This window comes from Sorex araneus, chromosome 4, assembly GCF_027595985.1.
Source record: "Sorex araneus isolate mSorAra2 chromosome 4, mSorAra2.pri, whole genome shotgun sequence".
NCBI lineage: Eukaryota > Metazoa > Chordata > Mammalia > Eulipotyphla > Soricidae > Sorex > Sorex araneus.
The window spans coordinates 209,975,888-209,989,450 of NC_073305.1; the positions used below are offsets into that span (position 1 = coordinate 209,975,888).

The window sequence follows — 13,563 nt, forward strand, 5'->3', positions numbered from 1 at the left end:
AGCAGTGTACACTTCCTACCAGTGTCCCGTTTCCTTCCTTCCACCCTCCCACTCCTTAGTCTTTTATGGCAAATACTTTTCTTTTCCTCCTCCTCCTCCTCCTACTCCTCCTCCTCCTCCACCACCACCAGCACCAGCACCAGCACCACCTTCTCCTCCTTCTCCTCCTCCTCCTTCACCACCACCACCACCACCTCCTCCTCCTCTTTCTCCTTCTTCTCCTTCTCCTTCTCCTTCTCCTCCTTCTCCTTCTTCTCCTCTTCCTCCTCCTCTTCCTCCTCCTCCTCCTCCTCCTCCTCCTCCTCCTCCTCCTCCTCCTCCTCCTCCTCCTCTTCTTCTTCTTCTTCTTCTTCTTCTTCTTCTTCTTCTTCTTCTTCTTCTTCTTCTTCTTCTTCTTCTTCTTCTTCTTCTTCTTCTTCTTCTTCTCCTTCTCCTCCTCCTTCTCCTCCTCCTTCTCCTTCTTCTCCTCTTCCTCCACCACCACCACCACCTCCTCTTCCTCCTCCTCCTCTCTGTCTCTCTCTCTCTTGCATTCTCTCTCTCTACTTTTGAGCATTATGGTTTGCAATACAGGTACTGAAAGCTTATCATGTACATCCCTTTACCTTCTTTCAGCACTCAGTTCCAACTACCATTGTCATAGTGGTCCCTTTATCCTCGCTGCTCTCTCCACCCTGCCTTGTGGCGAGCTTCCCACTCCTGGCCCTCATTCCCACTGTCCTTGGCTAATAGTCTCATCCTATGTTCTTTATATCCTGTGGGGCACCTCATACTTTCCCTATTCACAGCCCCTCCTTCCCCAAGAAAAGCAACCTGGGCAAACACTGCCAGAAACCCCTCAGACTCATCACACCTTTGAACTCATTTTTGGGTCATTTTTTATTAAGAAACATTTTACTGTTGCCATTTTTTTAACCACTTCCACATTTGGTGAACCCCTACACCAAACAACCCCTACAGAGTCCTGACCACAGTTTAAGAAGTTAGGATCTAGCAGCACGTTTATACCCCAGACCTGGACACATAAATCCTAGTAGCTAACAGGGGTGCAGCCCTTCCCCCGCCCCCCTCCCCGGGATTTTACAACCTGCCATACTCTGCGTGGTCAGCTCACTCTGTGTGACCCCCACGGGTTTGCAGAAACAGCTCAACAGAATTGTGCGGCTGTACGAGCGGCGGATCGAGTGGCTGTCCCTGGCCAGCAGAAGAATCTGGGGCACCGTCTGCGAGAGAAGGTACCTTCTCCTAGCTGGGGCCTTGTTCTTGGTGGGTCCGGCACGTGCACATGACTTAACCCAACATGTCTCAACAAATCCCCTGTGGGCGGCATTCAAAGTCATCCCTTAGACTAAGGATCAGCAGATTCCCTAGAGGAAAAAGTCACCAGTGTCAATGTCAGCATCCACACTCTCCCCCAGTTTGCTTTCAGGTCAGAAGCAACAGAGGGTGGATGGAAACCCAGGTAAATACGGAAGCAGGAGTCAGAGTGCGGTCACTGGCAATTCTAAAATAAAGCCTTCAGTTAAAATAAAGCCAATTACTGCCTTCAGTTCTGTTTTTTTTTTTTTTCTTTTTGGATCACATCCAGTGATGCACAGGGGTTAACTCCTGACTCTGTACTCAAGAATAAATGGCAGTGCTCGGGGGACCATATGGGATGCTGGGAATCGAACCCGGGTCGGCCACGTGCAAGGCAAATGCCCTCCCCGCTGTGCTATCGCTCCAGCCCCTGTCTTCAGTTCTGGCTTGATCCAGAAGTCCGTGCGTGTTAGGAATCTGCCTCCATCGCTAAGCTCTGCCTCCTTCTCTCTTGGTTTTGTTTTCAGGCAGACATTCTACCTCCTGGTGGCAAGATTCCACTTGAAGCTCCCAACTTAATTTCTTGGGATTGGGGGTGTTATCCTCACGGCTATTATATCCCAGTGCTCCTTGGCCAACCAGGCCAGACAGTTGAGTGCTACTCAGGACTGGGGTGCTCGGGGCCACCCTAGTGGTGTTCAGGGACTCAGCAGTGCTCGGGGATAAGGTATAGGATGCTGGAGTCAGTTATGGGACCCTCAAGCATGCAAAGCATACATTCCAGACTTTTGAACTATTTCCCTCGCCCCTAATTTCTTAATTTTTTTTTCTGGGGGATGGGTGGGAGCACACACGGCAGTGCTCAGAGCTTATTCCTGGCTCTGCACTCAGGGATCACTCTTGGCAGTCTCGGAGGAGCATATAGAGTGCCAGGGATGGAACCCGGTTGATTGCATACAAGGCAAGCACCCTCCCTATGGTATTCGTTCTCTGCCCTTGCCAATTTATTTTCCACTAGTTTGTCACACCCAGGGCTCTGGGCCTGGCCTATCCATGAGCTATTTTCTCCAGTTGGAAAGATGGGGAATTGATTGGCTAAAGCCAAAACCTCACGTTTTGCTTGTTTGTTTGTTTTATTTGGGGCCACACCAGGTAGTGCTCAGGGCTTACTCCTAGCCAGGCTTAGGGGACCAAGAGAGGTGCCTGGGATCAAACCCAGGTTGACCATGTGCATGGCAAGTACCTTACCAACTATTCTATATTCTCTGCTCTTCAAAAACACACTTTTGGGGGGCTGGAGCAATAGCACAGCGGGTAGGGTGTTTGCTTTGCACACAGTCGACCCGGGTTTGATTCCCAGCATCCCATAGGGTCCCCTGAGCACTACCAGAAGTAATTCCTGAGTGCAGAGCCAGGAGTGACCCCTGTGCATCGCCGGGTGTGAGCCAAAAAAAGCAAAAAAAAAAAAAAAAAAAAAAAAAAACCACACACACTTTGGGCTGACCCACCCAACTCAAATGGACTAATGGAGGAACAGGTGCTTCCCAAAGGCAAATGAGGGTGCTTTTGCCACAGGAGCTAAGAATTTCTTAGTTGGGAATAAAAATAGGTATCGATTATAGCCATTAAAAAATTCCATACCGGGGCAGGAGAGATAGTACAGTGGGTAGGGCATCTGCCTTGCACATGGCTGACCCAGGTTCGATCCCCGGTATCCCATATGGTCCCCCAAGCACCACCAGGAGTGATTCCTGAGTGCAGAGCCAGGATAACCCCTGAACATCACTGGGTGTGACCCAAAAAGAAAAAAAATTCCATACCGGAACTGGAGAGAGAGTACAGCGGGTAGGCAACCTCAGTTCAATCCCCAGCATCCTGTAGAGTCCCCCAAGCCCAACAGGAGTGACCCCTGAGTGCAGAGACAGGAGTAATCCCAGAGCATCACTGGGATGTGGCTCAAAAACAAAAAAAGAAATTCCATATCTTATTGGATGTGTTTCCATTTTATTTATTTGTTTATTTACTCATTTTTATTTTTTATTTTTTTATCAGTGAATCACCATGAGGGTACAGTTACAGATTTACACATTTTAGTGCTTGTGTTTCCGTTATACAATGTTAGCGAACCCATTGTGTTGCCATTTTGAAAGTATTATGTATTATATCATACATCAATGCGACCCTCTGAGGGGCCTTACGGTAATGGTTGCTAGTTCAATAAACCAAGGGTAAGACAGGTTTTGTGATTTATCCAGGCAACACACAAGAAGTGGATTTTGAACCAAAAGGCTTCCCACTCTAAATCCAGTACCTTTTTTTTTTTTCCTCCCCTGGTGGTTCCAAACGAGCTGAGGATGCAGCTCAGGAGTAAAGCACTTGCCTTACGGGCCCTGAATTTAACCCCCAGCACGGGCAAGTAAAACCATCATTGTGTTTCCAAATGAGACTGCAAGGAGGAGCCCGGGCTATGAGATTTGACGTAGTGAAAGGAGAAAGAGAAACAAGGATAGAGGGCTTATAGCAGAGAGGAAATAAAAAAGATACAAACCCCAGAGGCGCACATCTCTTCCTCCCCACCCCCACCATCTACTTTGCTCCATTTCCTTCCCTTTTCCTTTGGAAAGACCCTAGTCTTGGATCAGAGCGGGCTGCTGAGAGAGTGTTGCGTGCGGAAAACCTAGGTTAGATCCTGAGCCCCCCATGATCCCCCGAGCACCATAGGGAGTGATGCCAAACAGACTCAGAAGTAGTTCCCAGCACCTTCTGGGGCCAGGTGGGACCCTAAACCAAAATAAAGACCCCCAACTCTCGTCATAGTGAATAAACTAAGCATGGTTACATGTATGACAGTACGTGTCAGTCATGCAGTCCCTGCCCATAATCCATGTTTGCCATGAGACTTTATTCACGAAGCTTCCCCAGCCCCCCTGAATTTACTCTTGTATCTTGGTTCTGGTTTGGGGCCGCACCCCGTGGTGCTCAGGACCTGCTCCTGGCTGGCCGTGGGCGGGGGGAGCCGTATGGGGTGCTGGGAACCAACCCCGAGCTGGCCGCATGCAAGGCAGGCGCCCTCGCCACCGTCCTGTCTCCGCAGCCCCCACAGTTAACCCACCTCTGTTGACCTTAACCCACCGGAGATGATTCGTGCCAGCTCGCGATTTTAACTTGGCGGACAAAATTTCCCTGGAAAACACTTTAAATAGTAAAATGGAACAGCGCGCACGTTATCGGGGCGACTTGGCGCGCTGCTGAAAGCTTGTGTTTCTTTGCAGGGTGGTTATACTGCTCGATATCTCCGAGACCAATTCCATATACATTATTCACATCCAGCACTCGCTGCGGCTCCTGCTGGAGGAGCAGCTGTCCAACAAAGACTGCTTCAACGTCATCGCGTACGTGCCCGCCGCCCCGCCCCGTGCGGGGAGGCCCCCGGGTCTTTGCATGACCTAACTGGGCTGAGGCATCTGGCGGGTGGCCGGCCCTTGAAGGCCCCCGGGAGCCCAGCGTCCCAGGATGGCCACTGGGTTATCTGATTTGAAGGCGCTTGTTTGCCGCTTGAATAATGAAGGAGTTGCAGGACCGTCCCACTGGGACGAAGGTGATAAGCGGCCCCCAAAGGCGCGGCTTGATCAGCCAGGATAAAGTAACTCAGCTCATTGCCCTACTTGGGCTCGAGCTGCTAAACACAGGAGAAGAAAAAAAAAAAAATACAACCAAAAAACAGCCGGGCACAGGCCCAGCGCTTAGATCTAGCCAGTCACAGTATTTCAAATAATGAGAATTACGGGGGCGGGGGAGGGGGCAGAGAGGGAGTACGGGGACTGGGGGCATTTGCCTGGCATGCAAGTGACCCTGACTTGAATCCCCAGGACTGGGTATAGTCCCCAGCACTCTCAAGTGATTCCTGAGCACAGAGCTAGGAGCAAGCCCTGAGTACCCTGGCTATAACCCCAACATCCCCCGAAACAGAAAGAATATTTAGAATTGTGATTCTAAATTTTCATTATATATACTTATGTGTGCATATAAAACAATATACAGTCAAATTGTATATAAAATGATGTATTTAAACAATATAAAAGTATAATTTAAATGGTTTAGAGGCTATATATTTAAGTTATATAATATCTATATAGCATGCATTTAAGTTATGTAACTATACAACTTTTAAATTATATTTATTCACAGGGAATTTTATATACAAGCTTAATATAAAAGCTTTAGCATTTTTAATTTAATATTTTAGCATTATAAGTGTAAATATTCTATACACAAATTCTATCTAACCTGTATTAAATTAAATTATATGTTTATAACTTACATATTACAGATTAGTATAGCACTGTAGCACAGTCATCCCGTTGTTCATCAATTTGCTCGAATGGGCACCAGTAATGTCTCCATTGTGAGACATGTTGTAATATGCCACGGGGAGCTTGCCAGGCTCTGCCGTGCTGGCCGGATACTCTCAGTAGCTTGCCGGGTGACGCAGGTTTTATCTCACCCTTCCGTATGTTCCCCTGAGCACTGCCAGGAGTAATTCCTGAATGCAGAGCTAAGAGTTATCCCTGAGCATTGCCAGGTGTGGCCCAAAATCAAACAAACAAAAAAGTATAGTTATATGTAATTTAAATCATGAAACTGAAGAGATGGTACAGTGGGTAGCGCTCTTGCCTTGAATGCAGCCAAGCAGGTCCAATGCCTGGTTTTCCATATGGTCCCTCAAGCAATGTCAGGAGTGAACCCTGACTGAAGAGCCAGGAATAACCTCTGAGCAACGCCAGATGTGGCCCAGAAATAAACAAACATATATATATATATGTATATATACATGCGTATATTTACATATATGTTTATATATACATTTTTATTGTACGTCATATACAAATGAATATCACTGTCACTGTCATCCCATTGCTCATCAATTTGCTCGAGCAGCCACCAGTAACGTCTCCATTTTGAGACTTGTTTGTTACTGTTTTTGGCATGTTGAATACGCCACAGGTAGCTTGCCAGGCTCTGCTGTGCAGGCGAGATACTCTCAGTAGTTTTCCAGGCTTTCCGAGAGGGGTGGAGGAATCAAACTCGGGTAGGCCGCATCCGCTGCATGCAAGGCAAACGCCCTACCTCTGTGCTATCGCTACAATTAAAAAAAATTTTAATAAATGTATATAGGGCTGGAGTGATAGCACAGCGGGTAGGGCGTTTTCCTTGCACGTGGCCAACCCGTGTTCGAATCCCAGCATCCCATATGGTCCCCTGAGCACCGCCAGGGGTGATTCCTGGGTGCATGAGCCAGGAGTGACCCCTGTGCATCGCCGGGTGTGACCCAAAAAGCAAAAAAAAAAAAGTATATATGCATTTTACTTGTATATCATTTTAAGAATTAGAGAAAAATTACAATCCACTTAAACATTTGTACAATTTCACATTAATAGAATGTTCTAAACCTAATAAGGCCAATCTGTCTTTTATCTGTACCTGACCCTAATATTTTGTTTGTTTCGTTTTGTTTTGTTTTGGGGTTCACACCCGGCTGGACTCAGGGCTTTTCCTGGTTCTTGCTCAGGAATCACCCCTGGGGAGGGGGGAGGGGGGAGGGTTTATGCAGTGCTGGGAAGAGAGCCCAGCTCAGCCGCGTGCAAGGCAAGCACCCTCCCCGCTGTTACATAGCTCCAGGTCCTTAAGTTAGCATTTTTGGGCTCTTAGGATGATGCCAAGAAGTAGAACGGCTGGGTTCTTAATTTCTCAAGAAGTCTCCATCCTGTTTTTCCATCAAGGCTAAACCAGACCATGGGAGCTATTTCTATATAAGTATGATGACGCTGCCTCAGCACGCAGAGGAGTAATTAGAGAAGGGGGGACAAGAGAGTGTGGGAATGGGGGGTTGTCTGTGAACAGGGCCTCAGGAGCTGATGAAAGGCTGATGGAAAGAAGAGGCCAAGTGGAGGAATGAACCTTGTATAGGAAGAAGCGCCTTTTCCGTGATAAAGGGGGCTGGGAATCAACCCTCTCAGGAGCATCTAAATTCTGTCCTGGAGAAACTGAGACAAAACCTAGAATGATACAGACGGAAGTAGAAAATGTGTCGTGAGAATGAATCGGCACTGGGGATTTAAAAGGGGGGGGATGACTCCCTCCTTGGGGGTGAAGGGGACCCTGCAGACCAGGGAGAACTATTCTTTCCACCAGAAGGTCAGGTGGGCGGGCTGGTTCTCGCCCTGGCCTCTGCCTTGGACCCCCGATCACCCCCACCCTGAAGAGCCTGAGGCACATGTCGTAACCACCAAGGAAGTGTCCAGGTGGGCCCGGTGGCACCCTGATATTTGGGATGCCATTCCACTGTTGCCTCCCCTGCCAGCCTGGAGGTCCCGCGTGGAGACAGTGGCCACATCTGCCCCAGACAGCCCTTTCTCCCCTCCAAGGTTCGGAAGCAGAGTGGAGAGCTGGAGGCCAGAGATGGTTCCCGTGAACCACAAAAACCTACAAAGCGCCTGGCGGTAGGTGTGGCTCAGGGGTCTGGGCGCAGCCTCTTCAGCCCTGCTGTCGCTGCCTCCCTCTCCACCCTGAGTGCGACAGAAAAGCTCTGTCCTGACAGACAGCTGCTGGCCTTCCCTGCCCTCGGCACCCAGCCTCCTTCAGCCCGTTCTTCCTTCAGCCTGTTCTTCCTCAGCACATCCTCAAACCTTCCTCCCCCACCCTGCCCTCCCTCACCCTGCCTTCCCCCAGCCTGACTTCCCTCACCCTGCCCTCCCTCACCCTGCCCTCCCCCAGCCTGCCCTCCCTCACCCTGCCCTCCCCCAGCCTGCCCTCCCCCACCCTACCCTCCCCCAGCCTGCCCTCCCTCACCCTGCCCTCCCCCAGCCTGCCCTCCCTCACCCTGCCCTCCCCCAGCCTGCCCTCCTCACCCTGCCCTCCCCACCCTGCCCTTCCCCACCCTGCCCTCCCTCCCCCTGCCCTCCTCCATCCTGCCCTCCCTTACCCTGCCCTCCCCAACCCTGCCCTCCCCCACCCTGCCCTCCCTCAGTCTCACCTCCTGCCTCCAGGTGGGCCCTGGGCCTGCACTGTGAGGGCAGCAGGAACGTCCTCGGTGCCCTGCGGAAGGCTCTGGAAGTGGACTTCAAGGACAAAGGCAGATACGAGTCCCAGGGCATCTACCTCTTCACGGGGGGCATCCCCGACCAGGACATGGTAGGCAGCCCGCGTACTTCGGAACCCACCTCTCCCCACCGTGAGCGAGCGCCATTTCCCAAAGAAACAGCATCGGGCGGGAGGGGGGAGTGGGTGCGGGGTGGGGGATGGCGGGGAGGCGGGTATTGAGCTGCAGCTCCTGCTCCAAAGGGCCTGAGCGTCTGTTTCTCACAGACCCGGGGGTCCATGCGTGGCTCTTCAGCCACCCAGGGGTGACAGTGACTCCGTGACTCAGGCCCAGCGCCCCAGACACAGCCTGTTCATAGAGAACAGGAAACTCTTCTAGCCCCGGTGCCACGCTGGAGGGGCAGAGGGGACCCCCGAGGGAGGCGCTGAGGCGTACCAGCCCCGGGCCCAGAAGCTTCTGGCACCTCAGCCGCATCCCCCCACCCCCCGCCCACCCTCTCCCCTCCCCCTCCCCTCCCCTCCCCTCTCCTCCCCTCCCCTCCCCTCCCCTCCCCTCCCCTCCCCTCCCCTCCCCTCCCCTCTCCTCCCCTCCCCTCCCCTCTCCTCCCCTCTCCTCCCCTCCCCTCCCCTCTCCTCCCCTCCCCTCTCCCCTCCCCTCCCCTCCCTTCCCCTCCCCTCCCCTCCCCTCCCCTCCCCTCCCCTCCCCTTCCCTCCCCTCTCCTCTCCTCTCCTCTCCTCTCCTCTCCTCTCCTCTCCTCCCCTCCCCTCCCCTCTCCTCCCCTCTCCTCTCCTCACAGACCTTGCTCAGCGCCTACATGGCCCAGACCTGTGGCGGCTGCGACCTACAGCTGAACGTGAGCCTCTTCTATGTGGGGGAGCCTCAGCTGGACACCAGCCCCCCGGCCTGCTACGCCAGTCGCCAGGACACGGCGGCCGCCTACCGCGAGGCCACCCAGGCCGTGGGTGGTCGCTTCCACTGGTTTGGAGACACCGGTGTGTGGGTGTGGGCTGGACCCTTCTCTTTCTTCCCAGACCCTTGTCTCAGTCCTGGCAGAGCCCTGGAGGCGTAGAAGGTTCCGGAAAAGCATTGTGAGAAAGCCCCGTTTCGTTGTTTGTTTATTTCGATTTGGGGGGAAGGGTTTTATTTTGCAAGACCTCCCAAGCAGTGGTGAGGGCGTTCAGGGCCCCCTCTGGGAGATTCTCAGCCCACCAAGATGGTAGTTGAGTACAAGAACTGGGGCATGGGGCTGGAGCGATAGCACAGCGGGTAGGGCATTTGCCTTGCACGCCACCGACCCGGGTTCGATTCCCAGCATCCCATGGGGTCCTCTGAGCACTGCCAGGAGTAATTCTTGAGTGCAAAGCCAGGAGTAACCCCTGTGCATCGTTGGGTATGACCCAAAAAGCGCCCCCTGAAAAAAAAAGAACTGGGGGGCTGGAGTGATATTACAGCCAGTAGGGCATTCGCCTTGCACACAGCCGTCCCGGGTTCAATTCCCAGCATCCCATAGGGTCCCCTGAGCACTGCCAGGAATAATTCCTGAGTACAAAGCCAGGAGTACCCCTGTGCATAGCCAGGTGTGACCCAAAAAGCAAAAAAAAAAAAAAGAACTGGGGCATATGGTGCTGGGTGCCAGGGACCACCAGGATCACAGCAGTGGTGCTGAGGGAGCCAGGTGGTACCAGGGATTGAACTGAGGTCAGGTACGAGCTCCCCCCACCCCATACTATCTCTCAGCCCCCAGACAGTAGCACCTTGAGTAATGCCAAGAAGGGTCTTGCCACTCCCTGCAAGAGCAGCCCTTTCTCTTCCTTTGGGTGGGAGCTCCTGGGTACCATCACCGCATCCCACAACCAGCACCACTCTTGGGGACCCCACTGGAGCCTCCTCCTGTCCCTCTGGCTCCAGCTCCCTCGATGCTGTCCCCTGATATGGACATGGCCTGTGTCTCCCCCTGGTCCCACCTGTCCACACACTTTGTTTCCAGGCATTTTTGAAAGCGACGACATCGACATCATCACGGCCGAGATGGAAAAGGCTCTCAACTACTCCCAAAAGGTACCTCAGCTGGGCGCCTCTGCGGTCAGCGCGCCCGGGGAGCTCTGTAAAGGACTGGGGACCAGGGGCCTTGAAACAGACGCTCTCCTGACTTCAAGGTTAGAAATCTGAAATCAAGGGGCCGGAGTGATAGTACAGCAGGTAGGGTTTGCCTTGCATGTGGCTGACCTGGGTTCATTCCCTGGCATCCTATAGGGTCCCCGGAGATCTACCAGCGTTAATTCCTGAGTGTAGAGCCAGGAGTAACCCCTGAGCATCGTTGGGTGTGACCCAAAAAGAGAGAGAGAGAAAAAAAGAAAGGAATCTGAAATCGAGGCATCAGACAGGCCACACTGGAGAGAGCAGGCTCAGGATTCCTAGTGACCTCCTAGCTCCTGGTGGCAGTCAGGGTATTTGCAAAGCCAACTGCATGTAGTACTTGTTAAAAATGTCGAGGACACTTGGGTTCTTTTCCTATCCTGACTGCTGGATTAAGCTCTGTGTGAATATAGGTGTGTGGATGACGTTTTTTTGTCTTTTTTTTAAATCTTTTTTTTCTTTTTTCTTATTTTTTGGACGATGTTTTTTTGAATGAATGTTTTTGTGTAGGCGGGGGTGGTATATGTACTGGCAGGATTACTAAGCAGCCATTTGAGAAGATGAAGTCAGGCAGTTCACTGCAATTTGGATGGGACTAGACGGTATCACATTCAGTGAAATAAGCCAGAGAGAGGAGGGTAAATACGCAATGATCTCACTCACCTGTGCAATAGAAACAAATCTAGGGAGTAGATGGAACCAAAGGGAAACAGGGCCGGAGTGATGGCACAGCAGGTAGGGCATGTACCTTGCATGCAGCTGACCCGGCTTCAATCCCCAGCATCCCATATGGTCCTCTGAGCACCTCCAGGAGTGATTTCTGAGCGCAGAGCCGGGAGTAACTGCTGAGCATTGCTGGGTGTGGCCCCCAAACACAACAAAAAAGGATAACACACCCCGGACCCTGAATTGCGTAACTGAGAACACCAGGCAAGACATGAAGCCAATATAAAGTCCATTTATTTGTCCCTGAAAGGGGTGTCATGGGTGGGAAACTGGGGACGTTCATAGAAGGATTGGGGTCGAACCATTTGATGCCTGAAACAATAATGACAGCAATGAAAGGGAGGGCGGGGGCCGAGTCTCTAGCTAAAGAGACTGAATTCGACTCCAAATGCAGCAAAAGGTGTCTGGGATCTAGAACCACGAGCAGAGAAAGGTCAGGGCGTGGAAACTTACTCAGAGGAACTTGATTCGGCTTCCAGAGGAGGGCGCGTGTCATTAGACAGACTTGGCGGGACTCTGGGCTGAAAACAGCATGAGGTTCTGCAGGCCACAGTCAAGGCCAGCCAGGAAGAGAGTTCAGAAGTGCTCAGGGGTCCTTCTCACCAAGTCACTGGCTTGTGGCAGCCCAGCTCCAAGCTCTCGCTTCTCCTCCTCCTCCCTGTGTGAGTCTGTACCCCTTCTCCCATACCTCACCCTTAGACTGGATGAGGCTCTGCCCTTGTCCGGTGCGACCCCATCACTGAGATCTTCATACATCTCCAAAGGTCCTATTTCCAAATCACGGTCACGGGTGTTCGGAGTTTAGACTCCAGCCTCTCTTTGGGGGGTGCAGTACATTCCGCACCAGCGACCCTTATTCTGATCTGCTGACACCCAAGGCTTCAGATGAACCTTGGGGCGTTTCCTAGAGTCACTGGTTGGATACTCAGGCCTCCTCTGACTTGCCTCAAACACATCAAGTTCTTTCTGAAACTCAGGGCCTTGGCACCTGCTGTTTCCTCGGCCGTCTGTTTCCCTCCCTCCCGGGTGGGCCCGGGCACACGGCAAGCCAGCCAGCCAGCATTTGTGGAAAGAGCGTGGTGGGCTTTGGAAGCAAACTCTCCTGGCTTTGCATCTAGGGTTCCCCACCTAGATGCAAGTAACGAGGCCAGAGTTTTGATTTTCTCTTCTGCACATGGAGATGTGTGTGTGTGTATGTGTGTGTGAGAGAGAGATAGAGAGAGAGAGAGAGAGAGAGAGAGAGAGAGCGAGAGAGAGAGAGAGCGCACTGGTTGGGACTGGAGCGATACTGCAGTGGAAAGGGCATTTGCCTTTCACGATGCCACCCCAGGTTCAATTCCTGACACTCCATATGGTCCCTCAAGCCCACCACGAGTGATCTTTGAGCACAGGGCCAGGAGCTCTGAGCACTCCTGGGTATGCCGTCCTCCAAAAGAGAAAGAGAGAGGGGCTGGAGCAATAGCACAGCTGGCAGGGCATTTGCCTTGCACGAGGCTGACCCGGGTTTGATTCCCAGCATCCCATATGGTCCCCCGAGCACTGCCAGGAGTAATTCCTGAGTGTAGAGCCAGGAGTAACCCCTGAGCATCGCCAGGTATGACCTAAAAAGTGAAAAAAAAAAAAGAGAGAAGAAAGAGAGACAGAGACAGAGAAGTCAACCCAGTGTCTCCTGCTATGTGTGTGTGTGTGTGTGTGTGTCTGTCTATCTGTCTGTCTGTCTGTGTGTCTGTGTGTGATGGGCTTGCACTCACCTGTCCTCCCCCGCCCTCCTGTCCCTGCTGCAGTGCGCCTTGCTTGTCTCCTCTCTGAAGAGCCAGTCCGGGAAAGCAGCCGAGAAGGCAGCGTCGCACAAGGAGAAGCCCAAGATGCTCAAGCACAAGGGCCAGCCCAGGAAGGCCGGTGCCGCCAAGGCCACAGTCCCCTCGGGGGGCAGAACGGTCTGACCCCTCCCTAATTACACACAGGAGTTCCGTTTCCCTCTGTCTCCTGCTCTTTCCTGCCTCTCGAGCTGGCCTGGACCCGGTCCCCAGAGTCCAGGCCCAGGGGAGGGCTGGGTGAGGGGCAGTGGTATAGAGCAGTGAGTGTCCCCGGCTTTGGGGAGGGAGCACTCTCGGGGGAGCTGCTTCTCCTCTCTGGGGCACCCCTGCCCCCAGTTGCCCCTGACCGAGTTTTGCGCTCTGGCCCAGAGGGCTAAGGGTTCAGAGCAACGGTCTCCACCCGGTCGCAAGGCAGGAGGGCAAACGGAGGGGGACCCTCGGGGGTATTCACACCCCAAATCACCAGGGAATTAGGGTGTCTAAAGA

At 52.6% G+C, this 13,563-nt stretch overlaps 1 protein-coding gene across 1 annotated transcript in view; it reads left to right on the plus strand.

Annotated features, from left to right (window-relative positions):
* Window positions 1–13,563, plus strand: part of VWA3A (von Willebrand factor A domain containing 3A) — a 58,336-nt gene that overhangs the window by 27,318 nt on the left and 17,455 nt on the right. The window contains exons 16-22 of the mRNA XM_055136091.1: window positions 1,141–1,235; window positions 4,572–4,691; window positions 7,725–7,799; window positions 8,346–8,490; window positions 9,195–9,390; window positions 10,386–10,456; window positions 13,045–13,197. Of these exons, the coding sequence (XP_054992066.1) occupies window positions 1,141–1,235; window positions 4,572–4,691; window positions 7,725–7,799; window positions 8,346–8,490; window positions 9,195–9,390; window positions 10,386–10,456; window positions 13,045–13,197 (855 nt within the window). The remainder of the gene's footprint in view (window positions 1–1,140; window positions 1,236–4,571; window positions 4,692–7,724; window positions 7,800–8,345; window positions 8,491–9,194; window positions 9,391–10,385; window positions 10,457–13,044; window positions 13,198–13,563) is intronic.